This window comes from Mauremys reevesii, linkage group 18 (assembly GCF_016161935.1).
Source record: "Mauremys reevesii isolate NIE-2019 linkage group 18, ASM1616193v1, whole genome shotgun sequence".
In the NCBI taxonomy this organism is placed as follows: Eukaryota; Metazoa; Chordata; order Testudines; family Geoemydidae; genus Mauremys; species Mauremys reevesii.
Window position 1 is genome coordinate 546,409 of NC_052640.1, and position 24,117 is coordinate 570,525.

The 24,117-nt window shown below is 42.6% G+C and overlaps 1 protein-coding gene across 4 annotated transcripts in view; it reads left to right on the forward strand.

The window, feature by feature from the left end:
- The window catches only part of TTC28 (tetratricopeptide repeat domain 28), a 445,830-nt gene that overhangs the window by 22,832 nt on the left and 398,881 nt on the right, over positions 1-24,117 (forward strand). For 2 of the 4 annotated variants that reach the window (XM_039504811.1, XM_039504813.1), the window contains exon 3: positions 4,240-4,275. The exons of the other annotated variants lie outside the window; for them this stretch is intronic. In XM_039504811.1, the coding sequence (XP_039360745.1) occupies positions 4,240-4,275 (36 nt within the window). The remainder of the gene's footprint in view (positions 1-4,239; positions 4,276-24,117) is intronic. 4 annotated transcript variants of the gene reach the window in all.

The following is a 24,117-nucleotide window of genomic DNA, read 5'->3' on the forward strand; positions in this document are numbered from 1 at the left end:
AGTCTCTTTTTTTAGTCTAAAACTGATGGTGTAAATTTGCAAAAAAAAAATGGAGCTCAGCAGTTCTCTCTGGAGTCTGGTCCTAAGTTTTTTTGCTGGAGGATGGTGTTCTCCTACAGTTTTTTGTATATTGCCATTCCTAATGTCTGATTTGTGTCCATTGGTGTGCAGCTGGTGAGAAGAATATGCTTCAGGTTGGCAGGTTGTCTGGTGGATCATTGTCCAGGATGGGTTGTAGATCCCTGGCCAGTGGAGTCCTGTTGGTTTCTTTTGTGGTACTGTAGTCTTGAGAATGCTTGGTGGACCACCAACAGCACAAGAAGAAGAACTCCACATGGACTGACATTATAATCAAAGAGGCTGATAAAGAGGGTGCTGTGTCATCATGAACAGGTCTGACTACCAAAAGGAGGCCATCAGACAACTCTCCAATACCAAATTTTTATTCTATCTCTACCTAAAGATCCACAAACCTGGTCCCCCTGGACCCCATCATCTCTGGGCATTGGAACTCTCACTGAAGGACTGTCTGGATATGGGACTACCTAGACCCCTATGTTACCAGCACTCCAGCCATCTCCTGACCACCACTGATTTCCTTTCCTGAAAGAAACTACAATGTGTGGACCTTCCAGAGACACCATCCTAGCCACCCATGGATAGAGGCTCTCTACACAAACATCCCACACACTGATGGGAGGAGACTCTAAAAAAAATTCCCATGATTTTTCAACAGCTTTCCACCTCCATCAACCTCAGCCTGACCCTATCTACGGGAGGTCCACTTCCACCTATGCCTACCTTCCTGCCTCCAGCTTTCATCCCGGGCACACCACAAGATCCATTGTCTACAGCCAAGCACTGAGGTACAACACTTAGAAAAAAATCCCCACCAAGCATTCTCAACTACAGTACCCACAGAGGAAATAAGGAAAAAGATCAACAGAGCCAGATGTGTACCCAGAAGCCCTACTGCAAGACAAGCCAAGAAGAAAAACCAACAGGACTCACTGGCCATCACATACAGTCCCCAGAACCTGCCAACCTGAAGCATATTCTCACCAGCAACTGCACACACCACCATAACTCACTCTAGCTCAAAAACCAACCCATGCAACAAACCTTGCCAACAAAACTCTGCCCACATACTACACCAACAACACCATCACTAACCAGATCAGCCACACACACCATCCACGGTTCATTCACCTGTCGCCCACCATGTAAATATATATGCCATCATGCCAGCATGCCCCTCCTGCTATGTACACATCCAAAAACTGACAGTCTCTAAGGAAAAGGATATTTTAGTGGGCCATCTCCAGCAAAAAAACTTTAGGACCAGACTCCCAGAGAAACTGCTGAGCTCCAATTCATTTGCAAATTCCTCTCTCCTTGTTTTTTCAGCTGCTGCTGGAACCCCCCCCATCCCCCCTTGATCTAACCCTCTTTATCTCTAGCCTGCTCTTGCTGGCTTATATATACACACCTGCCCCTGGACCTGTGTAGTCAGCCATTCTCATGGTAAAGAGCTAATGAATGACCCGTCTCCAGCTGATCCTGAACTCAACCTCTCCCATGTTACAAAGCCTTGAAATAACAACCTTCTCGCTGGCTGGCTGTGTGGATTTGAACCTTCCTGCATTGAGGCACTATGGAATTATCTGTCCCATGTTAGACTCACGGAATAACCCCTTTGCAAATGATTGCAGGCTTTGAAGCCAAGAATTGAGGAAGATTCAAAGGAGGATTGGTTATCTCTGTGGAACACAGGAATATCTTAGAGTTGTAGTTCACTACTAACGAATTTTGGAAGGGAGATAAAACCTAAGTCTTCAGGGCCTAAGCCACCCTCTAACTATTAGAGACCAGAATGAGACCTAATATGGGGAGGCAGATTGTCCTGTATCTACTTACTGCTGCGTTTCTTACACCTTCCTCTAAAGTATCTGGTGCTGGCCTCTGTTGCAAACTGTATTGGAATAAATGGATAACAGGTCTGAGTCAGTATGGCAATTGTTTCTCTGTTTCTGTATGCAAGGATTTAAGATTTTCAGTGTTATCCCCCCCCCAAAGGTGTGATTATCATTGTACAGGTCTGACAAAAACAGGCACCACAGTGACAGGTTGGGGATATTCATTATGTTTTTATATCTGTTACTGATGAACCATCCTATCCGAAGAAGTGAGCTGTAGCTCACGAAAGCTCATGCTAAAATAAATTTGTTAGTCTTTAAGGTGCCACAAGTAGTCCTGTTCTTTTTGCGGATACAGACTAACACGGCTGCTACTCTGAAACGCATCCTATTGTTGTTACATTGCAATCAAATCCGTCCTCCCTCCCATAAAAGTATGTTTTACCATTATGACTATATTCAAAATGTCAGTTAAAAATATACAGTCTAATAAAAATGGAACTTAAAGTGTAAAATCTTTACGAAACCAGTTACTTACTTTTCATATACAGAAAAGTCTGTGTCATGTTACACTTCTTAAAATTAGTGGATATTAATTCTATTATCTGTGAATTACCAGTGTACGCAAGGATAGGGGCCAGTGTCTGGTAAAAGTGAGAGTCTGTCCATATCTAAAATATATTGACCAAGTTTTGCTCACTTCTGATACTGCACACTGGAGTGCTAAAGCTAGTTGTTTTCAGTGGTCTAGCAACAGCATCTGTCTTAGCCTCATTAACATAGGTCATGGCATAAAATAAATACTAATTATCTGTAATGACTTTGCTACTGAGAATAGGCTACTTACTTAAGTGTATTGGTTATGCTGTGCTCTGTGTCTCTCTGGGCTGAGCTGTACTTTGTGAGTTTCCTTGAAATGGTGGGTGAAATCTACACTGAAGGAAAGGGATTTTGTTCTTTGCAGTGGCTCTTGGGTTTTTTTCCCCTCCTTTATGGAGGAAGCACAGAGGCGCCTTTGTTGTTTATTTGAAGGGCACAAACACAAGTGAATTTTCTCACTATCCCATCTTGCTGACAGATATTCTCGAGGCCAAGGATGAAGTGAGACTCTCACCAGGTCAGCGAGGTTTTGTTCTCTTTTGTTTTACTGTCTTTCACTTATCTTTCTAATAAAAATGTTGGTCTGAGTAATATCAGCCTTTCAACCCCAAGACTGGGTGCTTTAAACCCTCTGAGTGTAAATAAAGGGGTATTCAACCGGTGATTCTGATTGTCAGCTAAACAGTCTCCTTTCTCAGTTCCTGGCAGTAATTCTATACAATTTGAGAATTAAGAAGTTACTCTCTAGTGCAGTCATGCTTAAGTTTGTGCAACTTAAATTTTGACCTTAGTCCTGGTCTACACCCAAAACTTAAGTCAACCTAGCTATATCACTCAGGGCTGTAAAAAATTTCACTCCCTGTACAATGTAATTAGGTCAACCTAACCCCCACAGTAGGTACAGCTAGGTTGAAAGAAGAACTATCAACCTAGCTACCGTCTCTCGGAGTGGATTTACTACAGTGATGGAAAAACACCTTCCATTGCTGTTGTCTGCACTGCAGTGGCATAGCTGCAGCACTGCAGTGCAGATCAGGAACTAATATTCAAGCCATGATAGATTAACATAACTCAGTAAAACTACCATAAATATAATGAAAAACACTTGAAAAAAGTAACATTTTCACTAATCCAAAGGAAAATTATTTTGTGTAGTGACCCTGAGAGGTGTGTGCATTAGAGCTTAGACTCTCTAGATCTTCCACAGTAATCTGTATTACAGGAATAAAACTTCTTGATGACAGTAAGCTTGTCTTGATAGTGTGTCTAGCAGAGAAGTTAAACTATGAATTTGACCCATTTTGAGAGAGGACACTTCCAGAAATATTGTGTGTAATCATGTACAATTATAATGTATTACTCAGTGGGACCCTAGTTGCTCAGCAGATTCACAATGTGCAACTATGGAAGTTAATATAGAAAACTAAATGACTAGTAAAGAACATTTTTTTTCGTGTGCATTTGGCACTTAAGACTGTCTAGGCATATCTTACAGATATGGGTGAACTATTGGTTAGATTTTTAACAATATGTTTTTGGAGTGTGACTCTAGAAATGAGGGTAATAAAAGCACAAGTAAACTTTGTATTTATGTAGTCAGCATTGCATATTCAGGTTCTGCAAAATCAAATTTTTCTTTGTTTAAAAAAAGTTTATATCCCTGATTGTAAAATTAAGTTTTCAAATGTGAAGCCACCATAAATTGAATCATTTTGTCTTCCAGAGTTTGCAGACCGTCTGTAACAATGGCTTTGGCAAGGTATGGACTCCTCTGGCTCGTTAATCTCATAGAGGTGTTAACTCCAATGCTTAACAATGACACTATATGCCATTGATTTTCATTACTGAGCATTCTATCAGATGGGCTTGGGAATGGGGTATGAGGGATGCCCCATGGTGCAGGAGAATTGTGAGTTGCTCCAGGGAAGGAAATGCAGAGGGAAGAAAAGCAGTCAGAGAAATGGGGAGGAAGAGAGAAACAAATATCAGAAATTGCAGTGGTCCTAAAAGTGAAAATACTTCATCTCCTGAGCGAGGCTGAATGTGAATTAACAAGGTGGATGGATCCAGCATCCTTATCCCCAGATTCTTCACCTCAGAGCTTCGTTCTTGGATGGTCATCTTCACTAGAGCAAGAATGTTCATCGGCAGTACAAGGCATCTTCTCGAGTAGCAGAAAAGAGTCCACAAGGTGATCCTATTGGGTCAAGTGGAAGCGGTTCACTGCAGGGGCCCAACAGAGGAGTCTTGCCCTTGAAGATGTGGACATTTCTCTTCTTTTGCACAATCTCCTCTCCCTGAAGATGTCAGGCCTCACTCTCAACTCCATCAAGGTGCACATACCTGCTATCAGTGTTTCCACCCCCTAGTGGAAGGGCACTCTGTCTTTACTCACCCCTTGACTACCAGGTTATGGAAGGGCCTCCTATGAATTTATCCTCCCATTCAATCCATTGCTCCCCAATGGGACCTCAACCATGTTCTCATGATGTTGATGAAGTCACCCTTCGAGCCTCTGGCCGCATGGCTCCCTGTCTCTCCTCTCCCTGCAGGTTGCCTTTCTCATAGCTATTACTTCCGTGAGAAGGATAAGCGAAGTGGGCGCCATGATGGCTGGATCCCCCGTTTACCACATTCCATAAGAACAAAGTTTCCCTGAACTTGCACCCCAAGTTCCTACCAAAGATTGTATCACATTTTCCTCTCAAGCAACCCATACACTTAGGTGCATTCTTTCCAAAGCCTCATGCCTCAGTGCCTTCACTCCCTCAACATCCGCAGGGTCTTGGCCCTCTACCTGCAGAGGACGAGACCATTCAGGAAGTCCCCCAGACTGTTTATCGCTATAGCTGAAAGGATTGAGGAGCAAGCTGTTTGCACTCAGAGGATTTCTAAGTGGGTTTCAGGGTGCATTACATTTTATCAGTTATCTGGGCTGTCTCCACCCCATGGGATGTGAGCCCACCCCACAAGAACTCAAGCATCAAATATGGCTATGCTTCATGACATGCCTCTTAGGGACATATTTAAGGCAGGCACGTGGTAATCGATACATACCTTCTCTTTCTGTTACACTTGGGTGCGAGACTCTGCGACAGATGCCTCATTAGGCATGACTGTTCTCTGTTCCACAGTTCCATCATCTTCCTCACACCCTCCTCTTACCTAGGTAATGCTTGTTAATCACCCTCAGTGGAATACAGTACTAGGGACCATCACTCGAAGAAGAGGCGGAGGTTACGTACCTGTAACTGGAGGTTCTTCGAGATGTGTGATCCCTATCTCTATTCTAATCCCGTCGTCCTTCCCCTCTGCTGCAGCAGAGAAAGAACTGAGGGTGTGGTCGGTCTGCCCTTTATCGCCTCAGACAAAGCTATGAGGGGGAGCAGGGGCACATGCACGGACCAACAGACACTACTACTTTCAAAATCTCCAGCTCTGGGTGCATGGCACATGATGAGACTTTCAAGGACACAGTAGAGCAATCTGACAGCCTCTGCACTGTTGAGGAGGATGAAAATTTTGGGGAAGGAGTACATGAAGTTGGAGTGGAGGGAAATGACCACATAGTTGGGACCCTCCTTCCAGTGTGACCCCTGTTGTTAGGAAGAGCCAGTTAATAGTTACAGGGGATTCAATTATTAGAAACATAGGTAGTTGGGTTTGTAATGACTGAGAGAAGTGCATGGTGAATTTCCTGCTGGGTGCGAAGGCTGCAGACCTCTCAAGACATCTAGACAGACTTACATGCAGTGCTAGGATAAAGACAGTGGTTGTGGTACATATATGTACCAGTGAGGCAGGGAAAGGTAGAAGAGAGGTCCTGGAGATCAAACTTAGTCTGCTAGGTAAGAAATTAAATGCCCACAATCTTTTTTTTGCAATCATACATACTGTGTTCAGTGCAATAAACTGGCTAGTAATAAGCATACAGTTATGCTTCAGGACATCGACCCATCTCTAACTAATAGAGGTCCAGAAGAGATTTTCTCTATGGGCAGTTTAATTTATAACTGATTACTACAAGGTATTTTGCACCTCCTTCTGAAATAGCTGATAAAAGCTACTGTTAGAGATAGCATATTGATCTTGGTGGACTGCTGGTCTCATCCGGTATGGCAATACCAATGTTCCTTTATTCACATTTTAATATGCATTGGGATGAAGGCATAAAGTATTTTTAAGATGATCAGACAATACTTTTGCTATATTAAAAATTACTTTGCAATTCAGAGTAGCTGAAATTCATCCATATACAGACACTTCAGTGTGTGTTGGGACCATTGTTCTTAGCGCTCTCTCTCGCTTTTGGTGTTTTTTGAGCAGGAGGTGTATTTTATTCCTTCAGAAAGAAATCTTCATTTGATCTCAAATGTCTGTTGAAGGCAGGTGACTGAATTGCTGTTCTTGTGAAATTAGCTAAATGTGTATGAATAATCTGCAAATTAATTCTAAAAAAGTTTAACTGGACAGACTATAGTTTGTGCTTCCCATGCCAAAATGTATCTTTCCAGTTGCGATGCACAGAATCCTCGTGGCATTAGCACGCCCTCTTCTGTTAGTATTGGTGACTGCACTATAACCAATGGCTAATTCTTATGGTTGTGCACATTGGTTTGTGTGGCAATATTATTCTTGAGACTGTAGCATTTTGAAGGCAGATTCCAGTCCCGCATCTTGTACACAGATCCCGTACCTGGCTTGTACCTAAATAGGGGTCTGCCAAATGTGCTGCTTATCTAAATTCTCTGAATCCTTCTGCAGAAATAAAAATAGAACCCTCCTGATTACTGACTTGAGCATTGGTCTGGCCCATCTGGGAGCTGTTGTAGTATCTTGTACCTTCCAGAATGTCACAGTAACTTCCTCCGATTTTTTGGATGTCAGCAATGAGTCTTTGCTGCAGCAGAATCTGCCAATATTTCTGTCTATGTAGGGGTGGTCTGGCATTTTCAGCATGAAGGGGAGCTCTGTGAAAGGGGTTAAGTTTGTAAGAGGAATAAATTCAAAATGACGATTGTGAGTGGTGTCTGTGTCGTAAGTAGCAGCCCTCACCTAGCAGGTGACTGTAGGGCAGACACTTAAAATGACAACATTGTAGCTTTAAAAAAAATCTTGTTAATGAGTAGGGATTATTTTAAGACACTTAAAATTTCAGGGAAACACATTTTTAACGCACACAAAGAAACATAGTACAGGAGCTACAGAAAGATGATACAGGAGACTGATCTAAATGTAGTTGTCATGGTTTCTTGTTAATATACATTTTAGAATTCTTCAGAACTAGATGTGAGAGGTCATACTAAGCCTGTTGTCTGGATAGTCTGTGCTTTCCAGTTCCTGAATGTACACAAGGGCAGAGGATGCTGGCACCAGAAGAACTGTTAGTATATTATTAATTGTGCACTTTTATTTACCATTATATACACAAGCTGCTAGCAGAAAATGCTATTCCAGCCATGATCAAGCACTGCAAAATCTCCCAAATGCACAGGTGTCTTCTACCCTTGATATGCACCAGTGCAAAAAATCTTTTAAAAAAGCTTTTAATGGAGAAGCAACAACCCTTGGTATATATGGGTAATATGGCTCTAGCTGTGGGTAGCAGCCCAGGAGGCTTAGAGGTGACTGTTGTTGGCTCTGTGTGTGTATTCTCTGTGCTCTCCCAGCCCTGCTCAGATAGCTGACACAACAGATATTGAATGGCCCAAGAGGACCACAGACTCGGTTCAGTGGCAAAGGTGCTCCGCCATGTTTATTGCCAACAAAGTATGGTCCTAGCATCCTATACGTGCTCATTACAATGGACTTGGCTCAGTGAACAGTGGGACTTTGTCTTTCTTTCCTCCCCTTCCCTCCCCCTCCAGCCGGACAAAGACACCCAGTCTGTGGCCCCTCTTTTATACACCGATGCAAACAAGTTATGTATTGCCCTGCTGACATGGTTAGTTACCACCCTTTACCTTATACTTATTGGTTCAATCAAAACATCTCTCTCCATCACCCTGTTAACCCTGACCTTATCTTTAAGAGGGGTCAGTGTGTCCTTGTATCATCTTCAGGGAGTGTGTTTACACCATAACCTTGTATCAGGGTGTTCTGGTGCCACCCTTTTGGAATGTGTTTACCTGAATACTTAGTGCCTAAGAGTGCTTGTGTTTTTGCAGTGCCAGCCTTGTTCTTGCCAAATTCATGTATCAGATAGCAAACTTGCAAGCAGGCATCTGCTTTGTAATGGGGCCTGACTTTTTGCTCATAGCTTGACTCTTGCTACCTTTGATTTGTCTCAGCATGGGCTGACCTTAGTTCAGGCCTTAGGCTTTACACCAGGCCTCATGTCTCAGGCTCTCTTTCTACTACAAGAGGTAATGGAATATTAGGGTAAAGGGTTTGTTTTAATATTTAGTGAGCCTCTTCCTCAAAAAAAAATTTTTTTTAAATAAGTCACTGTATGTTTCCATCACTCCATGGTTCTAAGGCCACTAGCATATAATTAAGTACATGCAGCACAGTGAGACTAGACACTATGGCTGATATATACTATGGTACATAATTAGATCAGTTGGGGGAGACTTTCACATGTATCTCTGGAGGAAGAATGTAGCCTTCAGTCTTTTTTTAATCATTCACCATTATTGTTGCCTCAGTCTGAGTGATATTTAGTTGAATTATAGCTAGGCTGGAGGGTGTGGGGAAGTGAGGTGATTTAATCTGATGGCTCTATATTCTTGAAAAGGATCCTTTTAGTTTTTAATGCAGTGTGACCAAGTTCCTCCTCTACCATGGTGGGTCCTGCACTTATTGGCGGATTTGCTCACCTCACAGAGTCACCTTGTGGGTCGGGAAACAGCCCAGAGACCTTCCGCTCTGGTAGAAGCCACAGTCCAGGTCAATTCCTCCTGTGTTTGATCAGGAGTTGGGAGCTTTGGGGGGAACCCGGACCCGCCCTCTACTCCGGGTTCCAGCCCAGGACCCTGTGGACTGCAGCTGTCTAGAATGCCTTCTGGTACAGTTGCGCGACAGCTACAACTCCCTGGGCTACTTCCCCATGGCCTCCTCCCAACACCTTTTGTCCTTACCACAGGACCTTCCTCCTGATGTCTGATAATGGGTGTACTTCAGTCCTCCAGCAGTATGCCTACTCACTCTCAGCTTCTTGCATGCCTCTTGCTCCCAGTTCCTCTCACGCACTTTCTCTCCTCTAGCTCCCTTCGGCCTGACTGGAGTGAGCCCTTTTATAGCATCAGAGGAACCTTAATTAGAGTCAGGTGCATAACAGCCTCACCTGACTCTTAGCAGGTTAATTGGAGTCAGGTGTTCTCATTAGCCTGGAGCAGCCCCTGCTCTGGTCACTCAGGGAACAGAAAACTGCTTATCCAGGAGCCAGTATATCTCCCTTCTGCTACTCTGCTGTTCCCAACTGGCCAGGGTCTATCACAGCAGTTACTCAGCTTTTACAGAGAAGTTAATTTTAAAATGCCTGTTCTGTACCTTCAAAGGGTAATTTGTGAGTTTCTTGATGCTGAAAAGTTAATCGGTAGTTAGTATCTGAGTTTATTACAACCATCTATTGCCTGGGAAGTTATAGTGCTTCTATTTTATCCCTGGAGATACTTAACCATCATTAATGTTCAGTAATGATTGTTAAAACCTACTGTGTTTTTTTTTAAATACTTCAAGAAAGCACCCTGCTAAATTTGCATATAGAACTATAAATCCTACTGTGATTACGGGGCCTTCAGAGCTAGTATTTTATATTGGTCTTGGTGCTGAGGAGCCTATTGTTCCCCACCTTTGCACAGTGTTTTGTGACATTTGGTGTTCTAGATAGACTAAAAGAATTTCCCTCACCTCCACCGCCACTGGATAAATAGGGATATGTGTGATGATTTACTGAGGAGTATTTGCTGTAGGAAGGTACACAACACCATTTCAGCAGATGATATGGAGGCACTTATGGAAGTTGAAGGGAAACTATGTGGTCTTTCAGTCAAGGTATTTACATCTCCCATTTTAAAGTAGGGAGAACAATAATGAATAGAGAGATTTAATCCAGAGCCAGAACACTGAAATGAAAAAGTGAAAAACAGAAGGCCACTTCCTTCTCTGGATCCATTAATTTCAATGGAATTGCACCAAATTCCCTCAGCTGAGGATCTGGCTCATAGTTTCTGCATTCCAATTGGCTTTCATCAGCTTTCTCACTACTGTGTGTGAACATGAACCCTGCCAACAACCTAACAAATTAATTGGCCCCTGTTTGCTCAGAGAGGGAGGGAAGGAGGTGTGAAAGTCTTTTTCTGAATAATCTGTTTAGAAAAAGCCTCTCACTCTTTCCAGTGATCTTCTTTACACACAGAGGGTATGTTCATGCTGTAGTGTAAGCCTAGGGTAAGTAGAACTTGAGTTAGCAGACCATGGGTTTGTTAACCTAGGACTTGGGCATTTACACTCATTTGTTACCCTGGATTAGGAATTGTTGAACCCTGACTCCAACATCTATACTGCACTGTGTGAGCCGGAGTCCAACTACCCATATCCCGGACTTCCTAGCGCTCTCCCAAAAGACGGTTGCTCTAGCCCTTTGTTCATGGTGCAGTGTGAGAAAACTTGACTATTCACCGAATTTGACTGTCCAGAGGACAAAGAAAGGGGGCTTTTGGGATTGTGGAATACTTTAGGTAGACTCCCAGAGCACAACTCCATCAGGGCTGCATCTATACTCCAAATATACTCCAACTCCATACTGCATCTATGCGCTCTTGGTCCCATCTTGACTCAGGTTTGGAACTTCCACCCTCCTGGGGTTTTGGGACCCTGAGTCTGATCGCTGGGTTAGTGATATTTGTGTGTAGATGGAAGTGGGGGATTAGGTTTGAGCCAGAGTTCAAACCCTGGCCTTACATTGCAGTATAGACATTCCCTTATTCACCAGAAATAATATTGAAAAAGCATGCTTTGTGTTAGACTTGTTTTTATCGGGCAGTACTAGTTCATATGAGCCTTCAGGAGGCAGTATTGTACCAAATAGTTTGTATGCTTGTACACATTAGAGAGACTGTAAATCTGTCCCACATCCACCTGTTCGTGATTATTTGTGTAATTTATAATGTGCAGAAATTAGGGCTGTCAAGCATTAAAAAAATTAATCACACGATTAAACAATAATATAATACTTTTTATTTAAATATTTTTGGATGTTTTCTACATTTTCAAATATATTGATTTCAATTACAACACAGAATACAAAGTGTACAGTGCTCACTTTGTATTTATTATTACAAAGATTTGCACTGTAAAAAACAAAAGAAATAGTATTTCAATTCACTCAATACAAGTACTGTAGTGCCATCTCTTTATAATGAAAGTTGAACTTACAAATGTAGAATTATGTACAAAAAATAGCTGCATTAAAAATAAAACAATGTAAAACTTTAGGACCTACAAGTCCACTCAGTCCTACTTCAGCCAATCGCTCAGACAAACAAGTTTGGCTACAATTTGCAGGAGATAATGCTGCCCACGTCTTGTTTACAATGTCACCTGAAAGTGAGAACAGGCGTTCGTATGGCACTGTTGTAGCCAGCATCGCAAGATATTTACATGCCAGATGCGCTAAAGATTCATATGTCCCTTCATGCTTCAACCACCATTCCAGAATACATGCGTCCATGCTGATGACGGGTTCTGCTCGGTAACGATCCAAAGCAGAGTGGACTGATGCATGTTCATTTTCATCATCTGAGTCAGATGCCACCAGCAGAAGGTTGATTTTCTTTTTTGGTGGTTTGGGTTCTGTAGTTCGGCTAGGCATCAGAGTGTTGCTCTTTTAAGACTTCTGAAAGCATGCTCCACACCTTGTCACTCTGATTTTGGAAGGCACTTCAGATTCTTAAATCTTGGGTCGAGTGCTGTATCTATCCTTAGAAATCTCACATTGGTACCTTCTTTGCGTTTGTCAAATCTGCTGTGAAAGTGTTGTTAAAATGAACATGTACTGGTTCATCATCCGAGACTGCTATAACATGAAATATATGGCAGAATGCGGGTAAAACAGAGCAGGGTGATACAATTCTCCCCCAAGGAGTTCAGTCACAAATTTAATTAACTCATTATTTTTTTCTAACGAGTGTCATCATCATGGAAGCACGTCCTCTGGCATGGTGGCCAAAGCATGAAGGGGCGTATGAATGTTTAGCATATCTGGCATATAAATACCTTGTAATGCAGCTACAAAAGTGCCATGTGAATGCCTGTTCTCACTTTCAGATGACATTGTAAATAAGAAGCAGTCAGCAGTATCTCCCGTAAATGTAAACCAACTTGTTTGTCTTAGCAATTGGCTGAACAAGAAGTAGGACTGAGTAGACTTGTAGGCTCTAAAGTTTTACACTGTTTTGTCTTTGAGTGCAGTTATGTAAAAAAAAAGATCTACATTTGTAAGTTACACTTTCACAATATCAGAGGGGTAGCCGTGTTAGTCTGGTTCTGTAGAAGCAGCAAAGAATCCTGTGGCACCTTATAGACTAACAGACGTTTTGCAGCGTGAGCTTTCGTGGGTGAATACCCACTTCTTCGGATGCATGTAGTGGAAATTTCCAGGGGCAGGTGTATATAAGCAAGCAAGAAACAAGCTAGAGATAACGAGGTTAGATCAATCAGGGAGGATGAGGCCCTGTTCTAGCAGTTGAGGTGTGAAAACCAAGGGAGGAGAAACTGGTTCTGTAATTGGCAAGCCATTCACAGTCTTTGTTTAATCCTGAGCTGATGGTGTCAAATTTGCAGATGAACTGGAGCTCAGCAGTTTCTCTTTGAAGTCTGGTCCTAAAGTTTTTTTGCTGCAGGATGGCCACCTTAAGATCTGCTATTGTGTGGCCAGGGAGGTTGAAGTGTTCTCCTACAGGTTTTTGTATATTGCCATTCCTAATGTCTGATTTGTGTCCATTTGTGTCTGATTTGTGTCCATTTATCCTTTTCCTGGACAGTCTCCTGCAGCAAAAAAACTCAGCCAATTACCAGAGGCTTCGAGCTTCCAAACCTGCTTCCAACTGCCAGCCAGAGCACACGGTCCCTCAAACAACTAAACAAACAAACAGACTGACAAACACAAGCTCAGCACACAGCAAGTAACCCCCAAACACAAACAAACACACACTACAGACAGTCACTTACCCCACAGATGCTGTATTAGCTCCTCCTTCACCTGGAGAACTCCCTTGTGAAACTTCCCTTTCACTTCTCAAATGCCAAATTATAGTCTATATTTAATTTCAGTGCCATAGGGAGATTCATGTCAGGGGAGGGTAGCTTCATTTAAAACTAGCCACTGGGGGAGGGATCACATGAGAAAAGTAATATCCTTCCCAACTCTACCAAGGGAGACCCCCCTCCCCTACATTCCTTGAGGCTCCAGAAGGGTTAATTCAGTGGTTCTCAAACTTTTATACTGGTGACCCCTTTCACATAGCAAACCTCTGAGTGTGACACCCCCCCCCCTTATAAATTAAAAACACTTTTTTATATATTTAACACTATTATAAATGCTGGAGGCAAAGCGGGGTTTGAGGTGGAGGCTGACAGCTCATGACCCCCAGTAATAACCTCGTGACCCCTGAGGGGTCCCGACCCCCAGACTTATGACTGCCCCATTTGAGCCGCTGGCGACCTGCTCGCTGCTATACCTGTCCTGGAAGACAGCTTTCCTTGTAGCCATTACATGGGCTCGACGAGTCTCTGAACTTCGGGCTCTCACGGTGGACCCACCGTATACGGTATTTCACAAGGACAAGGTGCAGTTGCGGCCACATCCGGCCTTCCTCCCTAAGGTTGTATCGGCCTTTCATATCAACCAGGATATCTTCCTTCTGGTCTTCTTCCCGAAGCCACACTCTTCACAACGAGAGCAACAATTGCACTCCCTAGATGTCCGTAGGGCGCTCGCATTTTCTATTGAGCGGACAAAGCCCTTCCGTAAAACGCCACAACTCTTTGTCACATTGGCAGACCGAATGAAAGGCCTACCTGTCTCCTCCCAGAGGATTTCATCTTGGGTGACGTCGTGCATCCGTACCTGCTATGACTTGGCCCATATTCCATCGAGCCACCTTACCGCTCATTCCACCAGGGCTCAGGCTTCTTCTGCTGCCTTCCTGGCTCATGTTCCCATCCATGAGATATGTCGCGCAGCTACCTGGTCTTCGGTCCACACCTTTGCCTCACATTATGCACTGGTCCAACAGTCCACAGATGATGCGGCCTTCGGCTCGGCAGTTTTGCATTCTGCAACATCTCACTCCGACCCCACCGCCTAGGTAAGGCTTGGGAATCATCTAACTGGAATGGATATGAGCAAGCACTCGAAGAAGAAAAGACAGTTACTCACCTTTGTAACTGTTGTTCTTCGAGATGTGTTGCTCATATCCATTCCAAACCCGCCCTCCTTCCCCACTGTCGGAGTAGCCGGCAAGAAGGAACTGAGGGGTGGCTGGGTCGGCAGGGGTATATATCCGGCTCCATAGCGGCACCACTCCAGGGGGCGCCCAGCCGACTCACTGGGGGTTGCTAGGGTAAAAATCTTCCGACGAACGTGCACGCGGCGCGCGCACACCTAACTGGAATGGATATGAGCAACACATCTCGAAGAACAACAGTTACAAAGGTGAGTAACCGTCTTTTTTGGAGCTTCGTCCCTGAATACAGAAGTGCTTAAAGGGAATGGAAATGGGTTAGGAATCTGTTATGAAAGATATTCAGACATCAAGTCTCTACCTTGTGGGGTTTTAAATTTAATCCATACACAAGTTAATTAGAAATCCCTAATCCTGAAGCTTCTAATGACAGGTTTTCACTATCCCATTTAATGTTTAAAGTTATGCACAGATCACCTGCGACCTTGCATTATGAATTGAAGTTGATGATGCAAAGTGTAAGCAGCCTCTTTTGGTTAATTGGAGCTTGTTTTATAAGCAGAAGGAAAAAACTAAACAAAGTCCAGGCAAACTATATTATATTCTATTTTTTTTGTTGAATTGAAACATACTGATTAGGTTTTGGACTCTTGTGGTAGGAAATATGATGCCTCATTATGGGATGCTGTATTGTAAATCTTTCAGCTATTTTTTGGTTATATTTTATATATTCAATTAGAATATATTTTTGTACAACATCATCACAGTGTTCCCTTGGGACAAGTCAATGGCAGATTGGTGAGGGAGAAGGGAGGGGAGATTTCTTGCTTGGGGACATGTGCGTTCTCCATTGACAGAATTCTTCAGGATCAAAACATTACTGAAATTCTTTCAGAACTGAATATTTTTTATTCTTTGTGTTAATAGAAATGCTAGTGAATTTTCAAATACCTTCAATTCTCCTTCAACACATGGGTGGGAGAGAATGACAGGGTTCTGTCTTATTCAGTCTGGGTAGCTAAACCTGCTGTTCTTCTATAGATGCTAAAATTGATTATATGCCCCAGTATATGTGTAGTTTATTGAATAAGTGTTTTTACATTCTGCTGGGAATTCTCCTGCTGAATAGATATAAAATAGATTGAAGTCTGGTTGATCCTGTCATGTCCCAGCAAAACTATCATTACCTGAGGGAGAAGGAGAGTAGATAGATCTGGAATCAGAGAAATTAACTTTTTTGCTTGCATTATTGTGTGTTCTTCATCTCACAACAGCAAATCAGCCATTGCCTGTATTAGTAACAGGAAAGGAAAAAGGACCAAAAAAAAAAAAGATGTTGAGATAACATATTCTGGTAGTTAATACACTAAAACCCTTGTGTTAACATGTCTGCTTTTTAGTTTAAAGGAACTTTTCAGACACAAATATTTGCAGCAGTCTAAAGTGTGTCTTGACCTCCCACCCCTCTTCTCTGTTGTCTGTTTTGTTCACTTTATACATAAAGATGTGGACACCACGATCTTATTTGCATACCTCATAACTTATTAATACTTTGATTTTTTAAAATCTCTGGATACTGGTGTTTGAGGAGCCAAGCTTCTTAATACAATTTAACAGATTATGCCTTTAAAGAGAGAGTAAAGTTAGCTACAAGAGAAACAAAATACATCCACTAAAAACTTACAAACAAAGAGGATGTAAGAAGGGACTGTGGTGATTTTATGAAACTGTTTATTCTGCAGAGGGTGGAAATTTTTTGTTCCCAAAACTGTCAAATTCCTTGGTAACAGCCTACCTCTCAGTTAAACATCTTCTTTTCCAAAGAAAGGTGATGAAGTGAGTGGGGTTTGTTTATGTGGAGGGGACCTCACCATGTGTTTGTACCCATATATGTGTTTTAAAATATTTCATCCAGAATCTGAGTAAAATGACTCCCATTTCACGTCATATACATACATTTTTTTCCTAGTAATCACCTTCCCAGTGTTCTCTTGCTTCTTTCTCCACCTCCTCTTTCTAAAAACGGGACTTTGTAAGTTGAGAAGAATGCTGAAAAAAACTTCACAGAAGGTAGTGGTGAGAAGCATTGAGCCATAAGGCAGCTGGGTATTTGAAATGGAGTAGGTTTTGTGTGTGGTTGTCATGTAGCTATGGGGAATGCTAAAGAATTGCTTGCACTGGTATTTTGTTAAACAACTCCAGCTGCTGATCATGTGACCAGTCTTGCGCAAGAAGGGGGCATTTCCACTGTCTCTTGTACTTCTACTAACACCTCACCTGGAATGTAACCCCATATGCTGTAGGGAGCCCATGTTAAACTGATAGTTTCTCTATAGCTGACAAGAACAATCATCTCTAGTTGCACACACAAACTTTTGAGCAAAGAATGAGTTGACCATGTAACTATTTTTTATGAATGAGACTCTGGTTTTTAATTTGATGAGCAGTGAACTTTCCAGTTCTGTCCTTGTCTTTACAATCTGTCTTTAATTTGTAGAAAGATGCATTCCAGTTTCTGAGACATAAAACTGTTTAACTGATTTTTTTTGGCTTTGCTAGAGCTTCAGTTATGTTGGGTTATCCTGAAATTTAGCATATTCACTCCTATATCTTGCCATCTTCTCCTTCTTCTCATTTGCATGTAAATTTACTTCTTAGGATATATTTTTAGACAGTGGCTCCACCTTTCTTTCCTCCCAGTAATCCCTTTTTACAGCTGGTGGTAATGAGCTATACTAATGGGAGCATCATCCATGTGGTATTCTGCTAAAAATAAAGTAGAAGAATTATCTGCATCTTGGACCATTTAGTTTGTTTACTTCTACTTTGTGAATGTCACTTAATGTATTCTTGGTTCCCTTTTAGGGTTGGAGCTCCAGATTAATGGTGTTTTCTGCTTCCAGGTTCTTGTTTTTTTCCTACTCTTACCTTCAAGAGCAGTGTTAGAATTTAATACCTAGTTGCTGTCTGTCTTAGGTAATTACATGGCAGTCTTTACCAAAATATCTAAGTGCCTCACAATCTTCAGTGTTGTCCTCTTAACAACACCCCCATGTGGCAGGGCAGGTCTGTTACTCCCATTTTACAGATGGGAGCTGAGGCATAGAGTATCTTAAGAGACTTTTCCAAGATCATACAGGAAGTCGGTTAGAGTCGGGAATTGAGCCCAGGCATCCTGAGTGCAAGGCTAATGCCCTAACCATTGGATCATCCTTCCTGTCGGTCCGTCGTTCTATCTGTGTATTTAAATCATGATTATCGCTGCAATATCTTGACAGCCTTACAGAATTATATTGTCCCAGCATGCAGTCTAAACAGAGGCATTCTGTAGCATGCTCCTGCTTTCCCTGGACCAGAAAAGGTGAGGGTTGTATTTTCATTATGGGAAAACTATAGTGAAGAGCTATCTATGACCCTCTTTTTTTGTCCAGTGCCCCTGCTGACTCCAGAGTTTGGCGGAGTGTGAGGTGATGAAAGGGTACAATGCAGTTGTGTTCAATATTACAGTATAACTGCTGTCTTAAAAAGTCAAATACTGATAACATGCCTTTCATTTCCTGTACCTTACAAAACAAATTCACAAAAACTATGCGACTCCTAAGAAGCCCTGCACAAGAATCCAGCCTTTAGATCAGACAGGGAGTAGAATGTATGTTCTCAGCAAGAAGCTGTTCCATTTTGAGAAAAAAGGTCACCTGAATGGAGCTTGAAAACCCTCACTGATACACTTAAGTTTTTTAATACAACATCAGCACAAAACATCACAGCACTTTCTTCAAACTTTTGTTTGTCTTTCCCAGGGGTGGCTCTAGGTATTTTGCCGCCCCAACCACGGCAGGCAGGCTGCCTTGGGCGGCTTGCCTGCGGGAGGTCCCCGGTCCCGCGGATTCGGCGGCACGCCTGCGGGATGTCCACCAAAGCCATGAGACCAGTGGACCCTCCGCAGGCATGCCGCCGAAGGCAAACTGCCTGCCGCCCTCGCAGCAACTGGCAGAGCGCTCCCCATGGCTTGCCGCCCCATGCACGCGCTTGGCGTGCTGGTGCCTGGAGCCACCCCTGGTCTTTCCTGCAGCTTCTGGAGAATACTTGCTGATATGTGGCAGATGGAAGATTTGACATGTTTCTGGTAGAACTGTATGGCAGTTGATATAATCTGAAGTGCATTTCTCTTCTGGAAATTCACCCTTCCTTACTCAACAAATCTTGTCCATGTATATTCAGAATTAGATCTTTTTATGTTCCAGTAACAAAAAATTTGTATTGCTTTTTATTCCTGGTGGTCTTGGAGAACCCTCTTCATCACCATCGTTAGTGGTGATGAAGTGTGAAAAGGAAAGGCCCCTGCTTGGCTCTTGGAAGGCAGGCTTAATCTGCAGGGCTGTTAGTTAGAAAAAAGAAATCTTTGTGCGTGTCGTCAAATTTGGTGCCCCGGGATGCCATTTTTGTCACTTTTCAGAAGAGAACTCTATTGCAGGCTCTTACAGTTATCTGAGGGCCCTGCCTACATGGTTCTATACCTATCTTCAGAAACCAAAGCATGTGATGTTACCCCTTTTCCCTCTGAGGGGTGCCAGTTGCGATTTCTGCTTAGTTTCAGTATCTTTTCTCTTCATGTATTTGTTTTCCAGTTTAGTGATTTCTAAAGACCAGACCATTTATTTATCCTTTTTCTCATCCAGGAGGATTGAATTTCCTCATCTTGGGGATTATTTTCCTTATTAACATCGTCACAGTGGTCCTTGATAGCCTGATAATGAAGCACTCTTCAGAATTATAATGAGCGAGTGCACACATGAGAGGGCGCTGTTCCCTCAGTCATCTTTAAAGTGCCAATTTTAGTAGCAACTTTTAGCACTACATAGATTTGGTTGGTATATCTCCAGTTATTAGTATTATAACAACCTCCTAGAACTGGAAGGGACCTTGGAAGGTCATCAAGTCCAGCCCCCTGCCTTCACGAGCAGGACCAATTTTTGCCCCAGAGCCCTAAGTGGCCCCCTCAAGGATTGAACTCACAATCCTGAGTTTAGTAGCTCAATGCTCAAACCATTGAGCTATCCCTTCCCCTTTCTAGCAATTATTTGTTTTTCAAAGTACCAGTATTTACTGTATAGTTAACTTCCTCCCCATTCTTTCCTGAGTCTCTGAGACTGACTTTTGTTTGCTAGTTCTTAACTGAGCTGGCCCTGAGCCTTTTAATTCTTAGTGTTGTTGCTGGGGTCTGTTGTTACAGGTAGCATGCATAAGGCATATTCTGCCTGATACTGCTGGGTTAGAACTATTTATTTCAAAATTTGTTTTGTTTTGTTTTGCATTCTTGTTCAGTCTGCTAACATTATTTTGCTGCTGTGTTTCTGCAATCTGCTGTGGCTATAAGTAGAACTTTTGGTGTCTTCGGGGTCCTAATGCCCACTGATTGCAACTGTTTCTTTCCTTCTGCTTTTACACCACTTGCTGATTTTAGTAGCTGAACTACAAAGAATCCTACCCCATATTCTCTTTTCTACCACTGCTTTATAAGTTCTGTGACAGGTATATTATATAATCCTAGCTGTAGGGAGAATGTTCTCCTGGAATATTGTGTTCTGATCCCCCGTGGACCAGAAATGCAGTTAAGAGCAGTAGGAAAGCTCCAGAAGGACCACTGCTGATATCATGAGGAAGAACCTTAGGATTCTACATGACTGGAGATTTTTAAGAGCAGGCTGGACAAACACGTGTCGGTGATGTTATAGGTAATACTTAGTCCTGCCTTTTGTGCAGGGGACTAGACTAGATGACTTCTCGAGGTCCCTTCCAGTTTTATGATTCTGTGATACTTTAGTGTGCACTAGAGGTGTATACATTTAGTGTGTGACACGCTAGTATGAACTAAGCATGCCTGTGTGGACTCTGCTGGAACTCACTGAAAGTTCCCGAATATGTGTTAATGTAGGACAGTTTGTTTGAAAAGGGACCACGTTAATACTCATTAGCAACTCATAGTGCTTGCCGGCATTGTCCACATTGGGCTAGTTCGTGCCTGACGTGCTCATGCAGACTAAAATGTACACTCTTTTGGTGCAGACTAAAGCACTGTGTAGACAAACTCTTAGGCTATGTCTACGCTACAGCTTACGTTGATATAATGTATGACGCTCAGTGGTGCGAATAAACCACCCCCTGTGTGACATAAATTACACTGAGATAAGCGCCAATGTGGACAGCACTATGTCGGCGGGAGAGCTTCTCCCGCCAACATAGCTACTGCCTGTCGTGGAGGTAGTTTTATTATGCCGATGGGAGAGCTCTCTCCTGTCAGCATAGTGTCTTCACCGGACATGCCGCAGCACTGTATGTTTAGACTAGCCCTAAGACATTGCAAGGTTAGAGGACTGCAGTGAGATTTGCTGTATGGAGACCTGTCTACAGGTGGCTGCAGTGCACTAAAGAGAGAGAGAGTCCAAGAGGTTGGGCCTGGAGTCCTGTGTAATAACTAAATAGGTAAGCGTGCTGGAACACTGAGCTCTTGCAGGCACATTTGTAATTTCTTGTTCAGGTGGACAGTTTAGTAACACATGAAGGTATGTCTGGACACCGTGGGATTCTTATCTCCTTTTTGAGTTTTAAAATATTAAGAACCCACTTGATCTGTCAGTCTAGTCTCTAGGGTAATTGCTGAAATGGAAAAGGTCTCTAAGTAGAGTCAAATGATAGAGAACTCAACCTGTGACTTAGAAACAAACTGTGTGTGTGTGTGGGGGGGGGAAACATTACTGAAAAAGAGGTGGAAAATGGTCGTGATTAGGAGCTTAATAATAAAAGTTCTGTGTAATTTATGCAGCCTATTGCACGGAATTAATATTTCAAATGTTTTTTAGCCACGGCCATGTGGTTTTCTCAGTTCTACACCATATCAGCCTCATGGAAGCCATGTGCCTGACTTAATTTTCTCATGTTGTTGGCTTTTCTGAGCTCTCCAGTAGTTTATTTAGAGAACAGTATTCCCCTCCCCGCCTCCCCCCGGTCTCACGTCTCTATAATTAAGTAGGACCCACAGTGAAGATAATAAAGTAAAGCTAGGAAATGCAACACTTTACACAGATAATTACGGCATTAAATACAGAAATTGTTCTGAGCCAAAAAATGTGATCACATTTCAAATTAGCCTTAAATGAATAGCAAAAGTTTGTTAGTCTCTCCAAGTGGATGTTCACCTTCAGTTTCTAGACAGAGCTAATCTCCAGATACTAGGCCTGTAACCAGAACTGTTACACAAAGCAATGGAGTGGATTCTTCATACTCCACTCCTGGGAGAATTCTGCACCAAAAAATTAAAAATTCTGTGCACAACATTTTAAAAATTCTGCATATTTTATTTGTTAAAATAACACAATATAATCACACCAGTTTTCAATTATTTTGGTAATTTATTTCAAAACACCTGGCAGCAAGTATGTCTGTAACAATACAGACAACAAAAAAAAGATTCAGGATATATTTTTTTGACAAATAGATTCCTTTCAAAGCATATTGATACAGAACTTTGAGTAATAATTCATTTAAACTACAAAACAGAAACTATTTCCTGCACCTCTCGGAAGCTGTGCAAAGGTTTGGGGGACTCAGGTTAACAGAGGACCTGAGGGAAAGGGAACTCATCCTGTGAGTGAACTTGGAGGGTTGTTGGGTGTGGGTGGGAGAAGTATGGAACCGGTTATTTTTTGGCATGGGGAGGATTGTTAGGGAGTTGAGGAGCCTCCCATATGCAGACCCTGGCTGTGACCCCTAGCCTCTCCCATTCAGTCATTCATACCTGCCCCCATGTGTCCCTGCACCTCCTCTCCCTCATGTGTCTCTGCACCCCTACTCAGCCACCCGTCTCCCTCTCTCTATGTGGCCCTTCACCTCCACTTCCATTCAGCCCCGGCTCAATGCTGTCACCCCACTAGCTCCTGTGCCCCCACCCCAGTCTGTCTTCCCCCAACTAGCCCTTCTGAACCCCAGTCTGTGACCCCCCCCCAGCAGCCCTGTGCGTGCCTTGCTCTGTCCATCTCCCCCCCCATCCCGAGCCTCCTCACCTGACCCCAGGGGCAAGGGTGCTATGAAAAACGTAGTCTCTCCTCCTTCCTTTCTGCATCTGACTGCTCTGGCCCCGGCTGCCCTCTCTTTTGGTGCCACAGCAGCCCTGGGTGGGCAAGAGGTATAACTGTAGCGCCTTCCCGACAGATGTATTTTCTGCGGAGAAAATATAATCTGTGCGGGGCATGAATTCTGTGCCTGCACAGTTGCACAGAATTCCCCCTGGAGTAATATTCATTGAAGTTCCTCAAGATTTGGCTTCAGCAAAAAAACAGCAGACTTAAGCAAAGAGACTTCTGGTTCTGGCATCAAGTATTAGGAGCTAAATGTTTCAGTCTGACTGAGACTGCCTTGTGTGGTGCATGCCTTTTTACCAGATCATACATATATCATGGCCTTTCCTATACAATGCTCTCTTTTGTTGTGATGGGCAAATTAGGTGTCTACTCTGTTTTGCAGTACAGATGGAAAGAATTTGCCAACACATCTGTTACTGGCTGTGTTTAAGTGAGTTTAATCTGTAAATTATGAAACTCTTTGGCCAGTATAATGTGTTCTGCTCTACAATGAACGATAGAAATTCATATTGCTTTTCTTTTCTGGATTTCAGCTAGTTTTGTACTTTTTTCCCTCTGACCTGTTTTACTTGCCCTGAGAAGTTGCATAACTTAACCTCTCTAGAAATTAATTAAGGGTTATAATAAAATCCAAAACATGAAATGCAAGATTTGTAAGATATTTAACTTAGTGCAGTTATTTTTATTAATCTCTCATGGCACTTCCAGAAGTTTAGCTATGGCATTCAAATTCCTATATTGCACATTCATAGATTCCAGTGCCTGAAGGGACCATTGTGATCATCTAGTCTGACTTCTGCACAACTTCCCCAAAATAATTTCTAGAGTATATCGTTTAGAAAAACATCCAGTCTTGCATTAAAAATTGTCAGTGATGGAGGGTCTACAAGGACACTTGGTAAATTATTCCAGTGATTAATTACATTCACTGTCAAAATGTATGCCTTATATCCAGCCTGAATTTGTCTAGCTTCAGCTGCCAACCATTGGATCATGCTACACATCTTCCTCTGCGAGATTGAAGAGCCCATTGTTAAATATTTGTTCTCCAGGTAA